The sequence below is a fragment of the Mastigoproctus giganteus genome, chromosome 8, assembly GCF_048544385.1.
Source record: "Mastigoproctus giganteus isolate SK-2022 chromosome 8, ASM4854438v1, whole genome shotgun sequence".
Classification (NCBI taxonomy): Eukaryota; Metazoa; Arthropoda; class Arachnida; order Uropygi; family Thelyphonidae; genus Mastigoproctus; species Mastigoproctus giganteus.
Genome location: NC_143582.1, coordinates 31,967,641 through 31,982,264, shown reverse-complemented (window position 1 = coordinate 31,982,264; position 14,624 = coordinate 31,967,641). Strand labels below are relative to the sequence as shown.

Sequence of the window (14,624 nt, the reverse complement as noted above, 5' to 3'; positions counted from 1 at the left end):
CAGCTATATAAAACTTTTTAAATGGAAAGTTACAATTTGTTTTATTTAAAATATCGGAAACATTTGACTTACACATACCTCATATCAATTGACTTTCATGTACCTAAAGTATAAAGATGCTTAAAGGTGCCTCATAATTAAATAAAAATATCTGTTTTGTTTTTTACTTAAATTTTTTATTGTTTTATATGAGAAAGAAGGGGAAAGAATGGATGGAAAAGTTTGGGGTTCCAAAGGATATTACATTCTATTGGCTGGGTTCCTTGAGCAACAAAATTCGGAGATCGCTGTCCCCCTCAACTTCTTTTAAACAATACACTAAGACCTCATTTGATTGCTTTGTTACTAAATTAAAACAACTCAACCCTCCCCTTCTCTTAAAAGCTTAGGTAGATCTAATTTCTAGATAAAAATATTACAATCAGAAACTGAAACAGTAAAGAGTGGTGTATGGTTATGAGTCTTTGTAAATCAAGGAACAATGGTATTTACAAGGCAGTGCATATTTTGTGTGAAATTCCTTGAATGAACAAGAGCAATTATAATTACAATCTTCACCATCCTCCAGGTCAAATCTGCATGTGTGAATACAAATCAGGCATAATAAGTCCTTCTGTTATTTTCAATTTGATTGCCTAAAACCACACCACCACAGTTAAAAGACTGTGATTTGGGCTATGTTATTTGCCTCTAGGTTCTCTGTTTGTTTGTAAGCCTCAACAGATTTTGACATTCCATTTCCTAGATTTTTTTTTCTGAAATGAAATGTATAATAAAATTAATATAAACTTTCAAAATATATTACCTATACAATATTTAAAAGTTATGTTTTTTTTTCAGAGACCTCCTCTTCATATGTAAGCATACTCCTCTTCATATGTAAGCTTCATATGTAAGCATATGAAGAAGAGGCTCATTTGTACACTGTTATGAGAAGTTTACTGTAATTTAATTATAATACATTTGGCAAGAATTTGAGTTTACATAGTTCAAGCACATTTCCCTTGTTAATGTGCCCTTAATTTAACATTAAATACATGGAAACAGCACAGTAATTTAATGTATATATAAAGTGCTTACTGACGTATAAACTGCATAAGTTGCATGTGATTGGAAAAATGTTTTCTTGAAATCAACTATCATTCTTTGGAGAAATGGGAGAAGTTTTTCAAGAAACATTTGGAGGACAGCTGACATTCACTGGGCTAATTTTTTGCATCACTGCAGAAAATTATTCCAATAATTCCTAGCATGAAATAATATACCATACTGTGCATTTGCATTTCTATGGATGAGGTGTGTCTAATTTTGTGGGTATTTTGAAAATGATATCATAGATGGTTGTGTTTGAGGATTCTGATATACATTTTATAATTATGTATAATGAATAAATATATAAATTAAATAAATTCATAATCATATATAAAGACATTTCCTAAGTTATAATAAATTGGTCAACTTCTGAGTGCTGGACACTCAGGATGAAGGGTCCACAGTCACAAATGGTCGTTAGTGTAGTATCTCAAATAGAGAGCTTTATGATAACTGAAAAAAGTTTCTAGTACCACGTCTTGGCCTAAAACCAAGGAACTAATGAAAACGTCTATTTGAGTCTTTCCAGTTGTTGTAAATGACAAGGGTGGGAGAAGCAACTCCGACTTCTTCCTGGAGAAGCGATTAAAGCCTTGGGGGAGAAGCAACTGGCAGGTGAGGGCTGTGCAAGACTTTGCACAGGCTCCTCCCCACCACCGCCACCTCAACACTGGCTTTCTGAGTACCTCCTTGCCGGGACAACTCCAGCTTTGAAAACTGTTAAAAAATACTTCTCGTCACAAAATTTATAAATGACCTTTATTGAATTATTAATTAGCTATTCAGAAACATTTTTGTCACCAAAAGGAGAGTTACTTAGTACAAAGAAGCGCATTATCGAAGTGCAATAAAAAAATAATTTTTTTAAAATTAATTAACACAAAAAGTAAATGATAGATTTCCATCAGAATAATTTTTTCTTGATAAGCAACGAATAATGCACAGCTAATAAGGTATAAGGTATAAGGTATGTTAGTGTCTAACGGCTCCTGGGATTTCTCCCATCTCCGCGGGTGTACATTGTATCGGGGCCAGAGATTTGAAGTGTGTGGGGGTCATGTGCTGTGTATTGTGTTGTGCCCTTTGTTCCTCCGGTCTATTAGCCGCACAGCTAATGTAATTTTTAAATTTTTAGCTCCATTAGTGATGGAAATAGAGGGGGGGGACACGAAAATTACTCACATTTTCCTGTCTGGTGCCGCCATTTTTAATTTTAAAATATTTTAAAATTATATGTTAAACCTACTTGTTGAGCTCTTTCCAACGGTGTATAATAAGCTATAGGTTGTCGATAACATTTTGTTCCCCCACATTTTGCCCCCCATTTCTCAGACATTTTTTTTTCAACAATGATCAATACGGCATTATGTTGGCCCACATAATGTACAAACCCATGCAAAATTTCAAGTCAGTAGGTTGAGTGGTTCCAGAGATAACAATGCTGTGATGTACAGACAGACAGACAACCGAGTGACATTATAAGGGTCCTTCGTTAGACTATGGACCCTAAAAAGTTTAATTTCAATTCTTTTAATCCCTGATTTATTCAGATTTCCTGTTTGCAGCTAAAATGGGCAAAGAACATCAGGGTTGTGAATTCTGTATTTTTTTAATGAGAATTTGCTTTGTATAAGCAAGGTACAGTTGCCTACTGATATTAGACTTTTGCAATCTGCTCTTCCTGTTTTATCACATTTCTCTTTATTTCTAATATAATAGTCTTTCTGCTATGTTTTTTGAACACTATCATTTGAGGTATCAAACATATTTGTTTGTAAGACAATGTCAGTAAATCAGATGCACATAAATTGGGAGGTTACTGTATTCTCCTATCACTTATTATAGTGATACACATTCCGACTTATATTAGCATTCACAGTAGGTGGAAGAAAAAAAATACGATACCAACATCCCTCGTGGTCATAAAGGATCATTTACAATTTTGACTGGTTTATAATGGCACGAAACATTTCATTTCTCAAACTGTCAGTATGCTTTATTTGTAGTTGTATACATGGGTAGAAGTACAAACCTACTACTAATAAAATGAACCTTTGAAAGCAGTTATTTTAGTCATACAATTCTAAAGATGGCAGTAGAACTATTTTATATATTTTAGCTCCCCGAATCGTATAAGATTTGTAATCAATTTAGTAAGCATTATTCTACTGAATGGATATATAAAGGAACATAACTATTGTATATTGAACTACATATAATGTTCTTTCACTCTATCTGTTACACTGGTCAACACGTAAAATGTTATGAAAACAAAAATACCCAATCTCGACTAATTTTATGCTGCTGAACACGAAAATCACATTAAAATTTGTCAATTGGCTCTTATTTCCGAATTACAGTTGGGGTCTCATATTAGCAAGTTACTCTACATTATCAACTACGGCTCTCTGCAAAATGCATGGCAACACTGCAGATTCAGTACCACCATGTTCTTATAACATGATCGGCAACTGTTGCCTCGCTCTGCATTACATGATAAGTTGTTGTCACCTCATCTCTGTTACAGTAATCCTCATATATGGCTAGGTCCTAGTAGTAGTGGCATGTGATGCAAGAAAGCAAGTGTATGAACTTATGCAGCATCAGCCAAAAAAAAAAAAAAAAAAATCACACCATTCCCTCCAAATTCCTGTCCAGTTCCTCCTTAAATTTATTTAACCTATCAACTTCCACAACGACATGGAAGTTTGTTCCAGCAATTAACCACCCGCTGGCTAAAGGCAAATTTCCGTACATCTATTCTACATCTGTCTTTTCTTGATTTGAATTTATGCCCCCTTAGGTTCGTAATCTGAACAAGTGGAAGGATCCCATCAGAATTCAGCATGCTCAATCCATTCAAGGCCTTATATACCTCAATCAGATCACCGCGCAGGTGCCTAGTCTCCAGCCACTGCAATTTGCAGAACTTAAGCCTCTTTTGGTAAGAGGATCCCTTCATTCTCCTCACTAATCTTGTTGCCCTTCTCTGTACATGCTCAAGCAAATCTACATCCTTCCTAAAATGAGGCCTCCAGACCTGTATGCAGTACTCAAGGCGTGGCCTGACCATTGCCTTATACAGAGGGACAATAACCTCCTTTTCTCTGCTAGCAAAATTCCTATATATCATTGACAAAACCCCATGCCCTGCCCTGGCAGCCTGTCTGCATTGCTCAGAAAACTTCATATCTGACTGCACAATTACTCCCAGGTCTTTTCATTTTCTACCACCTTAAGTGTAGTACCACACAGTTGGTACGTTTCTCTGGGGTTACTTCTACCCATATGCAGTACTTTGCATTTGTCAAGGTTAAACTTCAGTTGCCACTTCTTAGCCCATCTGCCCAAATTCTCTAGATCCTGTTGCAGTAGCACACTGTCATTTCTGTCATTAACAACCCTGCCAACCTTTGTATTATCTGCAAACTTCGACACTGAGCCTGATATACCTTCATCAATATCATTGATAAATATACAAAACAACAGAGGACCCAACACCGAACCCTGTAGGACTCTACTAATAACATTAGTCCACGAAGAGTAGCACCCATTAATTACCACCCTCTGTCTTCTCCCACTCAACCATCCTTTTATCCATTGTAGCAACTTTTTTTTTGTTTTTTTTTTTATGAAAACCCCAAACATGAAAGGTATCAAAACCTATAGTACTTAGTACAGTGCATGGGTTGAAGGAGAAGTATGGGGGGAAGGGGATGCCAGAAACTTTGCTCTAGAGACTAAACATGGGTTTCACCACTTCAAGCCTCCAATAAGCAAAGTGGTGGTATTTCACCGGTTGATGAAAGTCATCTACCACCTAGGATTTACCCTTAATACCATTCTGCTCCAATTTGTACAATGGTCTGCCATGCGCAACAGTGGCAAAAGCTTTCCTGAAATCCAAATATATTATATCAAAATTATTTTTTGCATCCAGTTTCTTTGTAACCACATCATAATATCCTATCAGATTTGTCAGACAAGACCTTACCTTAACAAACCCATGCTGTGTCTGAATTATTGCAGCAGTCTTGTCTAGATGATCCTGCAATGCATCTTTAACCAGTGACTCCATTATTTTACCCGTAGAGTTCCTTCTTATAAAATGAGGTGAAAGTTAAAGTGCATGCCACAAACTACCAACAATCAATTCTAGCAGTAATGTTGACATGTACCACAAATTCTATACAATTGTGCACTTCTGTGTATAACAGGACACATACAATACTTGTGGCTACCAGCATATTAAAAAAAAATTTATCCTTTCAGAAATAGCAGTGACCTTTGATTTGCAATCCCCCTGGGCATTGTGGATAGATGGAGGGAGGGGCAGGGGATTTGCAATCCTCTCTCCACCTATCAGCAATCCTCTATGCCCACTTTGCATACCCATTTAGTATATTAGTATTAATAGTGGCAAATGATGCAAGGAAGTAAGCTTATACAGCATCAGCCAAAAAAAAAAAAAAAAAATTACATACCTCATCTGTCCATCCAATCTAATAAATTATCTAATCCTTCCTTAAGTTTATTAAAGCTATTCACTTCCACAACACCAGGTGGATGTTTATTCCAAAAATCAGTTGCACGCTGAAAGCAAATTTTCACACATTTTTTCAGTCATCTTTTTTCAGTTTGTTTAAGTACCCTTATGTATGTTTTCTAAGAAAGAATAAGTATACCATCAGGATTAAAATGCTGCAATTTTCAGAACTGAAGTTCATTGTAGGAATACCCTTTTGTAGCCTTGACTAATCCTGTTGCTCTTCTCTGCACTTGTTACAACAGTTCTTAACACATTAAATATCATGATGCACATGTGAGTCATGGGATTTTTAAACCATTTGGAGGGGGGAACTGTCTGACTTTAGAATAATTTTCTTCTGATTTGATGGAAGAACACCATATATTTTTGTCAAGCAACCTTTGCCAGTGGTTGACTAATTCAGCCATAGTGAGAAGAAAGCAAAAAATATCTCTGCTCTCCCCAATCCAGATTGACTCAATTTCAAGTGCCAAAAAGGTTGGAAAATTATGCAGCAAAAATGTTTAAATGAGGCTTCCAGACCTGTATGTAGTACTCACAATGTGGCCTAATTGTTGCTTTGTACAGTAGGATAATTACCTCCTTGTGCCCGCTGGAAAAATTTCTGTATAGTATTGACAGAAACCATGAGTTGTCTTAGCAGCCTATCTCAACTGCTCAGAGAACTTGCATTTATCAATATTAAACTTTAATTGCTACTTCTCAGTGCACCTGCCTAATATTTCTAGGTCTTGTAGCAATTCATAACATGGCTGAGTTGATTGGTCTCAGGTATGGGTAGCATGATTTTTCTCCTAGAAACTCAGATTTTTTCATCCAGCAAAACAGCAAATTGATCACAGAACACATACAATTTATAGACATATTATTTATGGTGCAATATGGCCTAAGTTGCTGATGCATCAAAAATCTTACTACAACCAACCAATCTTGTTGTAGTAGTATGTCTTGGTTCCTGTTGTTAACCACACTGAACTTAGAAAACCTTGTATCATCTGCAAACTTAGAAAATAAATTTGATATGACCCCCCCCCTTAACAAATCCATGCTGTGATTTCTTAACTGCATTCCTACCAAGTTAATCTTGTAATACTTATTTAACCACTGCCTCCATTATTTTCCCTGGAAAAGAAATGAAGCTTATAGGTCTGCAGTTACTCAGTTTACTCTTTGATCCCCTTTGTGAATAGGAGAAACATTTGCATATCTCCAATCTATAGGCATCTCCCTGATTCCAAGGATACTCTCATAATTATGAGAGCATTCGTTTTTTTACCAGTTTTGCTGCTTTTTTTAAAAATCTAATTGGGTTGATTCCATCAACCACATGTTTATTTACCTTTAGCTTCAACAGTTCCACTTTCACTTTCTTCTCAGTTATCTCACAATCATTTAGCTCCCAGTTATAACAGTATACTTCTGGTATTCTCATGCTTAAAAACTTCTTCATAAGTGAAAGTAGCTTCAGAATATTTATTCAGTTTGTCACCAGTCTGAACAGGATTATTAACAGCTATGATATTCAGTAGGCCATTGCGGTTCATCCCTTTGTTTCTGGTGGTAAACATAAGCAGAGAATTCTTTACATTTTTAACCAAAGACATAATCTCATAATCTGCCTTAGCTTGCCTAACTCCCTTAGTGACATGATTGCAGACTAGTTTTTGTACATACTACAAGTTTCTGTTTCACTGATAATTTATAATCATACCATGTATTTTTCTTCTCTGCCATTAGTCTCATCAATTCACCTGACATCCATTTAGGTCTAACTCTTGAACATTTCTTAGTTGGCATAAAACCATAGTTGCTTCTATGATTACTTCCCTGAATGCTACCATTTAAAATTTGTTTGCCCCACTGAAAAGAATTTAAAAACTGTCAAAGAATATTTGTAGTCACCTTTATGAAAGAAAAATACCTCTCTTCTACCCTTGACAGTAGTTATATCTTTAAGTAAATTCCATATCAATATAATATGATCACTGCTGCCTAATGATTTCTTACTTGAATATCTTTTCTTAATCACCAAACCGATGAGTAAGGCACTGTGTATGGAGTTTCTTACTGCATGAAGATTTAATGCTGATAATCAGTTCAAGGGTATTGCTTTCTCTTGCTGTCCCTAACATGCTGGCACAGAAAACAGTTGTCCAATACATCCAGAAAGGCTCTGCTACTGTGTGAGCGATCAGCCCACATGTTCCAGTCAATGTCCGGAAAGTTAAAATTCCTCCATTATAAGATATGCTAATCTACTCGCCCATTCCGATTGTTGTATATTTGTTCATTATAGTTATCACAGTCATTTGACATATAACATACTCCTACTCTTTTGTTTTTCCAGTGCTCATGTCGCACCAATCTGACCCAACATTACACTGGTTGCCTACTTCAACTAGGTGCACCTTCTTGGATTCCATGTGTTTTTTAACCAAGTGCATAACTTTTTCTCACCTTTCCTGTATACGTTGTACTCACCATATTCAAATTGCACTTGCTGATGTCTAGGTAGCACCATGTTTCCAATATCCCTCAATTTCTGCATTTCATGACAACCAATACTTCAATTTCATCAAAATTATTTATTTTACTCCTGTAAATGTTATTTACTGTACTCCCATGAGACATTTCCTCTGCTTGCAGCTGCCATTAAATGATTTAACTATAGACTCCCCCCCCAAAACTAACAGTTTTCTGACCCACCTAACACTGCCTCGATAGCATCAGAAAATATTTTTGCATCCTTTCTATTTAAGTTTATCCCATCCCTATAAAAATAGCCCCTCCATTTAACAAGAACTGACCATGCTGAGAAAAATTCTGTTCCATGAGCCTTGCACAATCTCTCCAGGACTGAGCTGATTGGCAAGTCTCTCTTATCATGTATCTCCTATCATGTCTAGTAGAACTGCAGACATTTTCATATTTAATCCTAACTTGCAACTTTATTTCAACATTTCCCTATATCTTCAAATTCTCAGACTGCCTATTCTTCAGATCATTAGTACTAACGTGTACAACACTTTTTTTGCCCTTAAAAGATCCAAACTATTTTACATCATGAACTTTTTCCCTAACAAACATACCCTGGTCCTATTCCACCTGTCCTTTTTGCACAATATACTTCCTATTTTCCTAACAGTAGAGTCCAATAATAGCTACCTCCTGTTGGATCAGCTCTTTCTGCCTAGGGGGATGCTGCTATGTTGTGTGAGCATGATTGTGGGGCTTGAGCATTGAGCTGGGCAGATGAGTGCTCAATGGGCCCCTCATTTTAATTTTTCCAAGGGCATTAACCCTGCTTTTCAAGCTTTCATATTTGCCCATCAAAATGCTGGTGGGATTTTCTGTGAACTGCAGATCATGTGTAAATGCTAATGGTGGCCATTTTGAGTATCTATGTTACGGCCTGTAGGCTTCCAAATTCAATGTGTTAATTTTGGGATACTAAATGTCCCTTCATGATTGCCTTTTAAAGTATCCAGATTTTTGTATACATTAGTACTCACCTCTGAAGCCTTTCAACTTCTTCTATTGTGTCTGGAACTTTCCTGTTATTTGTTTCTGGCAGTAAAAGGATGAGCAAACCACTTATTATAGACATTGCTCCATAGATAATTAGGGGTACTGATGTGTGAGTAGCCTTTCCCTATAAAAAAAAAAAGCACTAAATTATTACTTGAGTACCGAGGAATAGATGAAGAATGTAGTAGCTGTACCATTTTCTAATATTTAATGTAATTCACACTAGGTGGGAAGATATCATTAAGTTTGTCATTATAAACAACTTACAATTTCTTTCACAAAAGGAGCCACAACTGAGCCCACTCTTGCAAACATACTGCTTGATCCAAGTCCCACATTTCTGACAATTGTAGGGAAGATTTCAGCTGAGTATACAAACACAATTCCAAAGGATGCAGTGATACAGAATTTTCCAGTCATTGCCAAGGTGTTTCTTAACCAAACAAGGTCTGAAAATATAGATAATATTATCAATGAGGGATTTATGAATAACTAGCTACTGCAATTATAAAGTTTTAGGGCTGTAAACATATCGGGTTGACTAATGGTATTAACTAAAGCTGAACAAAAATTCTTAAATTTAATACTAACTAAAATAAATTTAAGAACATTGTTACGATGCAGACTATAAGGCCACTATAGCATATTTTAAATTATACATACAGTATACGACACTTATTATGATCGTTACCATCTGTTGTGATCATAATGGTCTAGGCATGACAGCACTGCTTGTTGATTCATTCAGTGCTGATAGCCTAGACTAGGGGTGGCCAATTTAATTTGTGATGTGATCTACTTTTTTTCTTCAAAATGTGCCATGATCTACCATCTCAAGAATTTCATTGCTCATGGTTAAAAAAGTTAATCAACACATATTGAAAAATGTTGTTTATAAATTTTAAAATTAAATACAATTCATAATTCTTATTTTAAATTCATACGTATATAAATTTTTAATTTATGTGAAGTTTGTGTCTTAATGTCATCTGCCAAGCTTTCACAATCGGGGATATACTGTGATAAGGCCAACCGTAAAGAATCTTCTGTATGCAAGTCTTCGTCTTTGTTTATTTCAAATACTTTTGAAAAGGCTGATTCACATGGATCTGTGGAACCAAAACAGGAATTTAAAAGTTCACTGCATTTTTTTACATTTGGGTACTTTTCTCGGCAAACATATTTCCAAAAGTCTTTTTATGTTGATCTAGCTTTTAGGAAGATATCGTTTCACATTGTAATAATTTCATTTTCAAGTAATATTTTCTCCATGTGAAAAATCTCAGCAATTTTTTCTGCAATTTGTTTTGTATCTAAGTCGACATTAAATGGATAAATATATTGAACAATGTCTTCAATTGCTTTAAAATCACTGAATCTAGTTTCAAAATCATCCATCCACAACTTTCTCAATTTCAGAAATAGATTTCTCACTATTTTTGCTTTAGTTTTTTTTTCTTTGAGATCCTTAGCCATTGCCAAAAATTTATATTTATATGCAGAAATACTACTAATCATGTCACCCACATTTTTATTTTTTCCATGTAATTCCAAATTTAGATCACTTAATTTACTGGTAAAATCTGCCAAAAAAGCTGAAAATCTGCCAGATCGCACAATCACTCTGTATCTTGTAGCTGTTGATAATCATCTCCCCAAAAAAGTTTGATCAACAAATTTTTTAATTTCATTCAGCAAATTTCAAAATCTCTGTAGAGACTTACTCCGACTCAGCCACCTCACATCTGTGTGTAATATCAGAGCTGGTTCATTTTCATAGAGTTGCATTTTGAAAAGTCTCCTTTGAAGAGATTGTCCTCTGATGGAATTCATGATTTTGAAAGCTATGTCCACACTTTTAGAATTTAATCTTTTGCTGGCTAACACTTGTTGGTGGATGATACAGTGGTAACTCAAAAATTCTAGGAATTCATCACCCTTTTGGCACAATGCGATGAATTCGTTAAGCTGCCACATCATTGCTTTAGCTCCATCTGTTGTTATTGATACGAGCTTAAATAGTGGTAATTTAATTTTTTCAATAAAATTTTTGAATGCATTAAATACATCAAGGCCTTTAGTTCTTTCTTTTAACAAATCCATACCCAGCAGTTCTTCTCTAGTGGCAGAATCATCGAAAACCATATGAACAAAAAACGAGCAATTGAGCTGTATCATTGATGTCTGTAGATTCATTCAGTTGTAAAGAAAAGGACATACAATTAGCAATATGAGCACGCAATTGTTCACTCATATTTTTACTCATTTTTCAATGCCCCGCATCACAATATTTCGAGATAATTGCAGATCTTGAAGAGCACTTTTAATTTCATTTTTGTTTCTAAAAATTTTCAAAAAGAGAATCTATTATTTCTAAAAATGCATCATTGATGAATTGATCATCAGAAAATGGTTTGCATTTTTTGCAAGAAGATGACTCCCTTTAAATGATGCTACATTTGCTGCTTTAGATTGTAAAGTAGGTGCCACGAAGAAATTTTGTTGTGCAAATAATCTGGATTTAAGTTCCTTTAATTTATTTTTTCTAAGGTCACTATTAGGCAGAAAATCCGATTGGTATTTACCATGGAGTGCATTAAAGAGCCTTTCTAAATTTCCTTTTTTTGGTTATAGCCACAGAAGCATTGCAAATCAAACAACATTTTTCTTTTATCATTACAAAAAAAGTATTCTAGTTCCCACTCTTGATGAAAATTATACGTTTTACTCTTTTTCATAGTATTCATTTTAAATCAAAAGGTATTAAATTAACGTATAAGTACTGTCCAGTTATTAATATTAAGTAAGCTGAATAAGAATTCGACACATGCCCACGCTCTCCACGGCGTAACTGCATGAATTTTCACTAGACAAGCCTAGTGGCTGTGCGGCAACAAGAGTAGTCATGTGGTTCAACAGATTTGTAATAAGTGTATGCAGTGAGACGCATAATAATTATAACATTTAAATTTTGACTAATCTATTTTTTATATATATTTAAAATTCATCGTGATCTACCGAAATTAAAGCCGTGATCAAGTTGTTGGCCACACATGGCCTAAACCATCCAAAGTCAGCTGTCAGTGATGTTATTAAATCGAAGTGACAGTGCTTCCATCATCAAGCAGTGTACAATGAAGACCACAGAAGCTCACTCCATGACTAGAGGGTACTCAGAAGGATATCATGTCAGTCTCATTAATTGACACATCTCTGTAACTCATCAACTGACATATCCCTGTAAAACTTCAACTAGGAGCTGGGATCTGTACAAACACATTACATACAGAGCTCCATAGCCTCAGTTTTGATGGGAAAGTGATAGCGTATAAGCCAAACATAATATAAGCCCCAGACTGCTAAATACAGTTGATCTGCTAATCTGCACTGGACCAGCATAGCAATTTATGGTTCATTTCCCTCAACATGACTTGTTGAGGAGGTCTGCAGACAAATAAACCTGCAAACAATGGCTGCAGATTTATTTATTTTTTTATTTTTACACACACACACACACACACACACACACACACACACACACACACACACACACACACACACACACACACACACACAAAGAGGTTAAATGAGAGGTTTGGGGTGAGTATAGAATATAAACTACAAATGGTGATACTTGTTGCTGTATAACTAATAATTTCAATATCGTATTCAGAGGTCAACCATTGAAATCATAAAAAGAGACAGCAATAAGTGGGCATCTGTTTCTGAATTATTGCTGGTTTTTTTGTGATTTAACCTCTAACTGTCATTTAACCTTTATATATTAATTATGGTCATTGGGTTCTTTCTGCAAAAAAATGCAGTGTCTCTAGTCCACAAACCACATAATCAGTGGCATAGCCAGGGTAGGGTCAGCAAGTACATTGTACCCCCTGATGCCAAAATCTGGTATTGTCGCACTTTTTTAGAAAGCAAATGGCACCTTTTTTTTGTGAATTGCAATTGGTGCCTTTTTTTCTGAATATACCTGCTGACAAAAAATCCTGGCTACATCACTGCATATAACAATTCTTTGATATACTTTATTTAATTTCTTATATATTAAATTTTATATATATATAGAGAGAGAGAAAGAAAGAGAGAGAGAGAGAGAGAGAGACAGAAATATTTTCCTTGGAAAATAAATTCAATAAGATTAAATTAAATCTATGACTTAATTTTTAATATTGCTTAACAAAAGCTTTTACTTGGTTCATGAATGTTTTAATAAGCATATTACAATACATTTCACAATAATAGATCCATATATACTCACCTGCTGGTACTGGCAAAATCAAAATACAGGCTAATCCTCCGATCACCATGGTTCCCATTAATGATATTCTCCGACCCAGATACTTGATACTAAATATAGAGGCAAAGTATGCGGGAAACTCCACTGCTCCAGATGCAGCAAAATTAACAAAAGGATCACCAGCAAGATCATTCGTGTTTAAAGAAAGTCCATAGTAAATAAATGCATTAACAAACCTAGTAAAAATCAAAATATCATTACAATAAAAGTAATCTTGAACTTTTCTAAATAATAGAATTAACAGGTTATCTTGTGTAGTTATTTCAAAAAAGTGAAAACACACATTTCAGACTGCTTGTATGTCTTTTTAAATGTTCTGACTTAAATTGTGTCCCAGTGTATCATAACATCTGTTATGTTACACTAGGACATAATAAATATTTAAACATATTTAAAAACTGTACATGCAACATATTTAAAAACTGCACATATATCAACCAATCTCAATATATATGAGGGATGTTAAATTGAAACATGTTTAAGATATTTGAAAAAAATTTTAAATGTCACTTTTAACATATACATGTTAAAAGTGAACATATTCATTAACTGATCTATATATTCTTTGTTCAAAAAATTCTTTCAGCACTTGATGGACCATTCTTTCATGGCTATTATAAATATATATAAAATATATATTTATAATAGCTGGTATGTAAAGCCTAGTAGCTTCCAAGATAAGTTCTTTGAATGCTTCCCATGAATTTGCTGTTGGTAACATCATCAGTTGGTCCCACTGTATAGAATTTAAATACTGTCTCAGACCATCATAGTCACCTTTACGAAAGCAATAACCCTTCCCTTTACCCCTGATGGCAGTTACCTCTTCGAGTAAATCCCACTTCAGCACACTGTGATCACTGCCACCTAGTGGTTCTTCTATCTGCAGATTCTTAATGCATGAAGAATCACTACTGATAATCAAATCGAGAGTATTACTCCCTCTAGTTGCCTCCCGAACATGCTGATGTATAAAACAATCCAATAAATCCACAAAAGCCTTGCTAGCGTGTGAGTGATCAACCCACAAATTCCAGTCAATATCTGGGAAATTAAAATCTCCCATTATAAGACTCTCTGATTTACTGGCCCACTCTATTTCCCTGTACAGTTGCCTATTATACTCATCAGAGTCATTAG

The 14,624-nt window shown here is 35.0% G+C and overlaps 1 protein-coding gene across 1 annotated transcript in view; it reads right to left on the bottom strand.

Moving 5' to 3' along the window:
* Positions 1 to 223: 223 nt before the first annotated feature.
* Positions 224 to 14,624, bottom strand: part of LOC150081422 (organic cation transporter protein-like) — a 65,866-nt gene continuing 51,465 nt past the window's right edge. Inside the window, exons 8-11 of the mRNA XM_090379286.1 lie at positions 13,446 to 13,660; positions 9,437 to 9,618; positions 9,154 to 9,293; positions 224 to 755 (exon numbers count right to left, since the gene is read on the bottom strand). Of these exons, the coding sequence (XP_090235412.1) occupies positions 656 to 755; positions 9,154 to 9,293; positions 9,437 to 9,618; positions 13,446 to 13,660 (637 nt within the window). The 3' untranslated portion in view covers positions 224 to 655. The remainder of the gene's footprint in view (positions 756 to 9,153; positions 9,294 to 9,436; positions 9,619 to 13,445; positions 13,661 to 14,624) is intronic.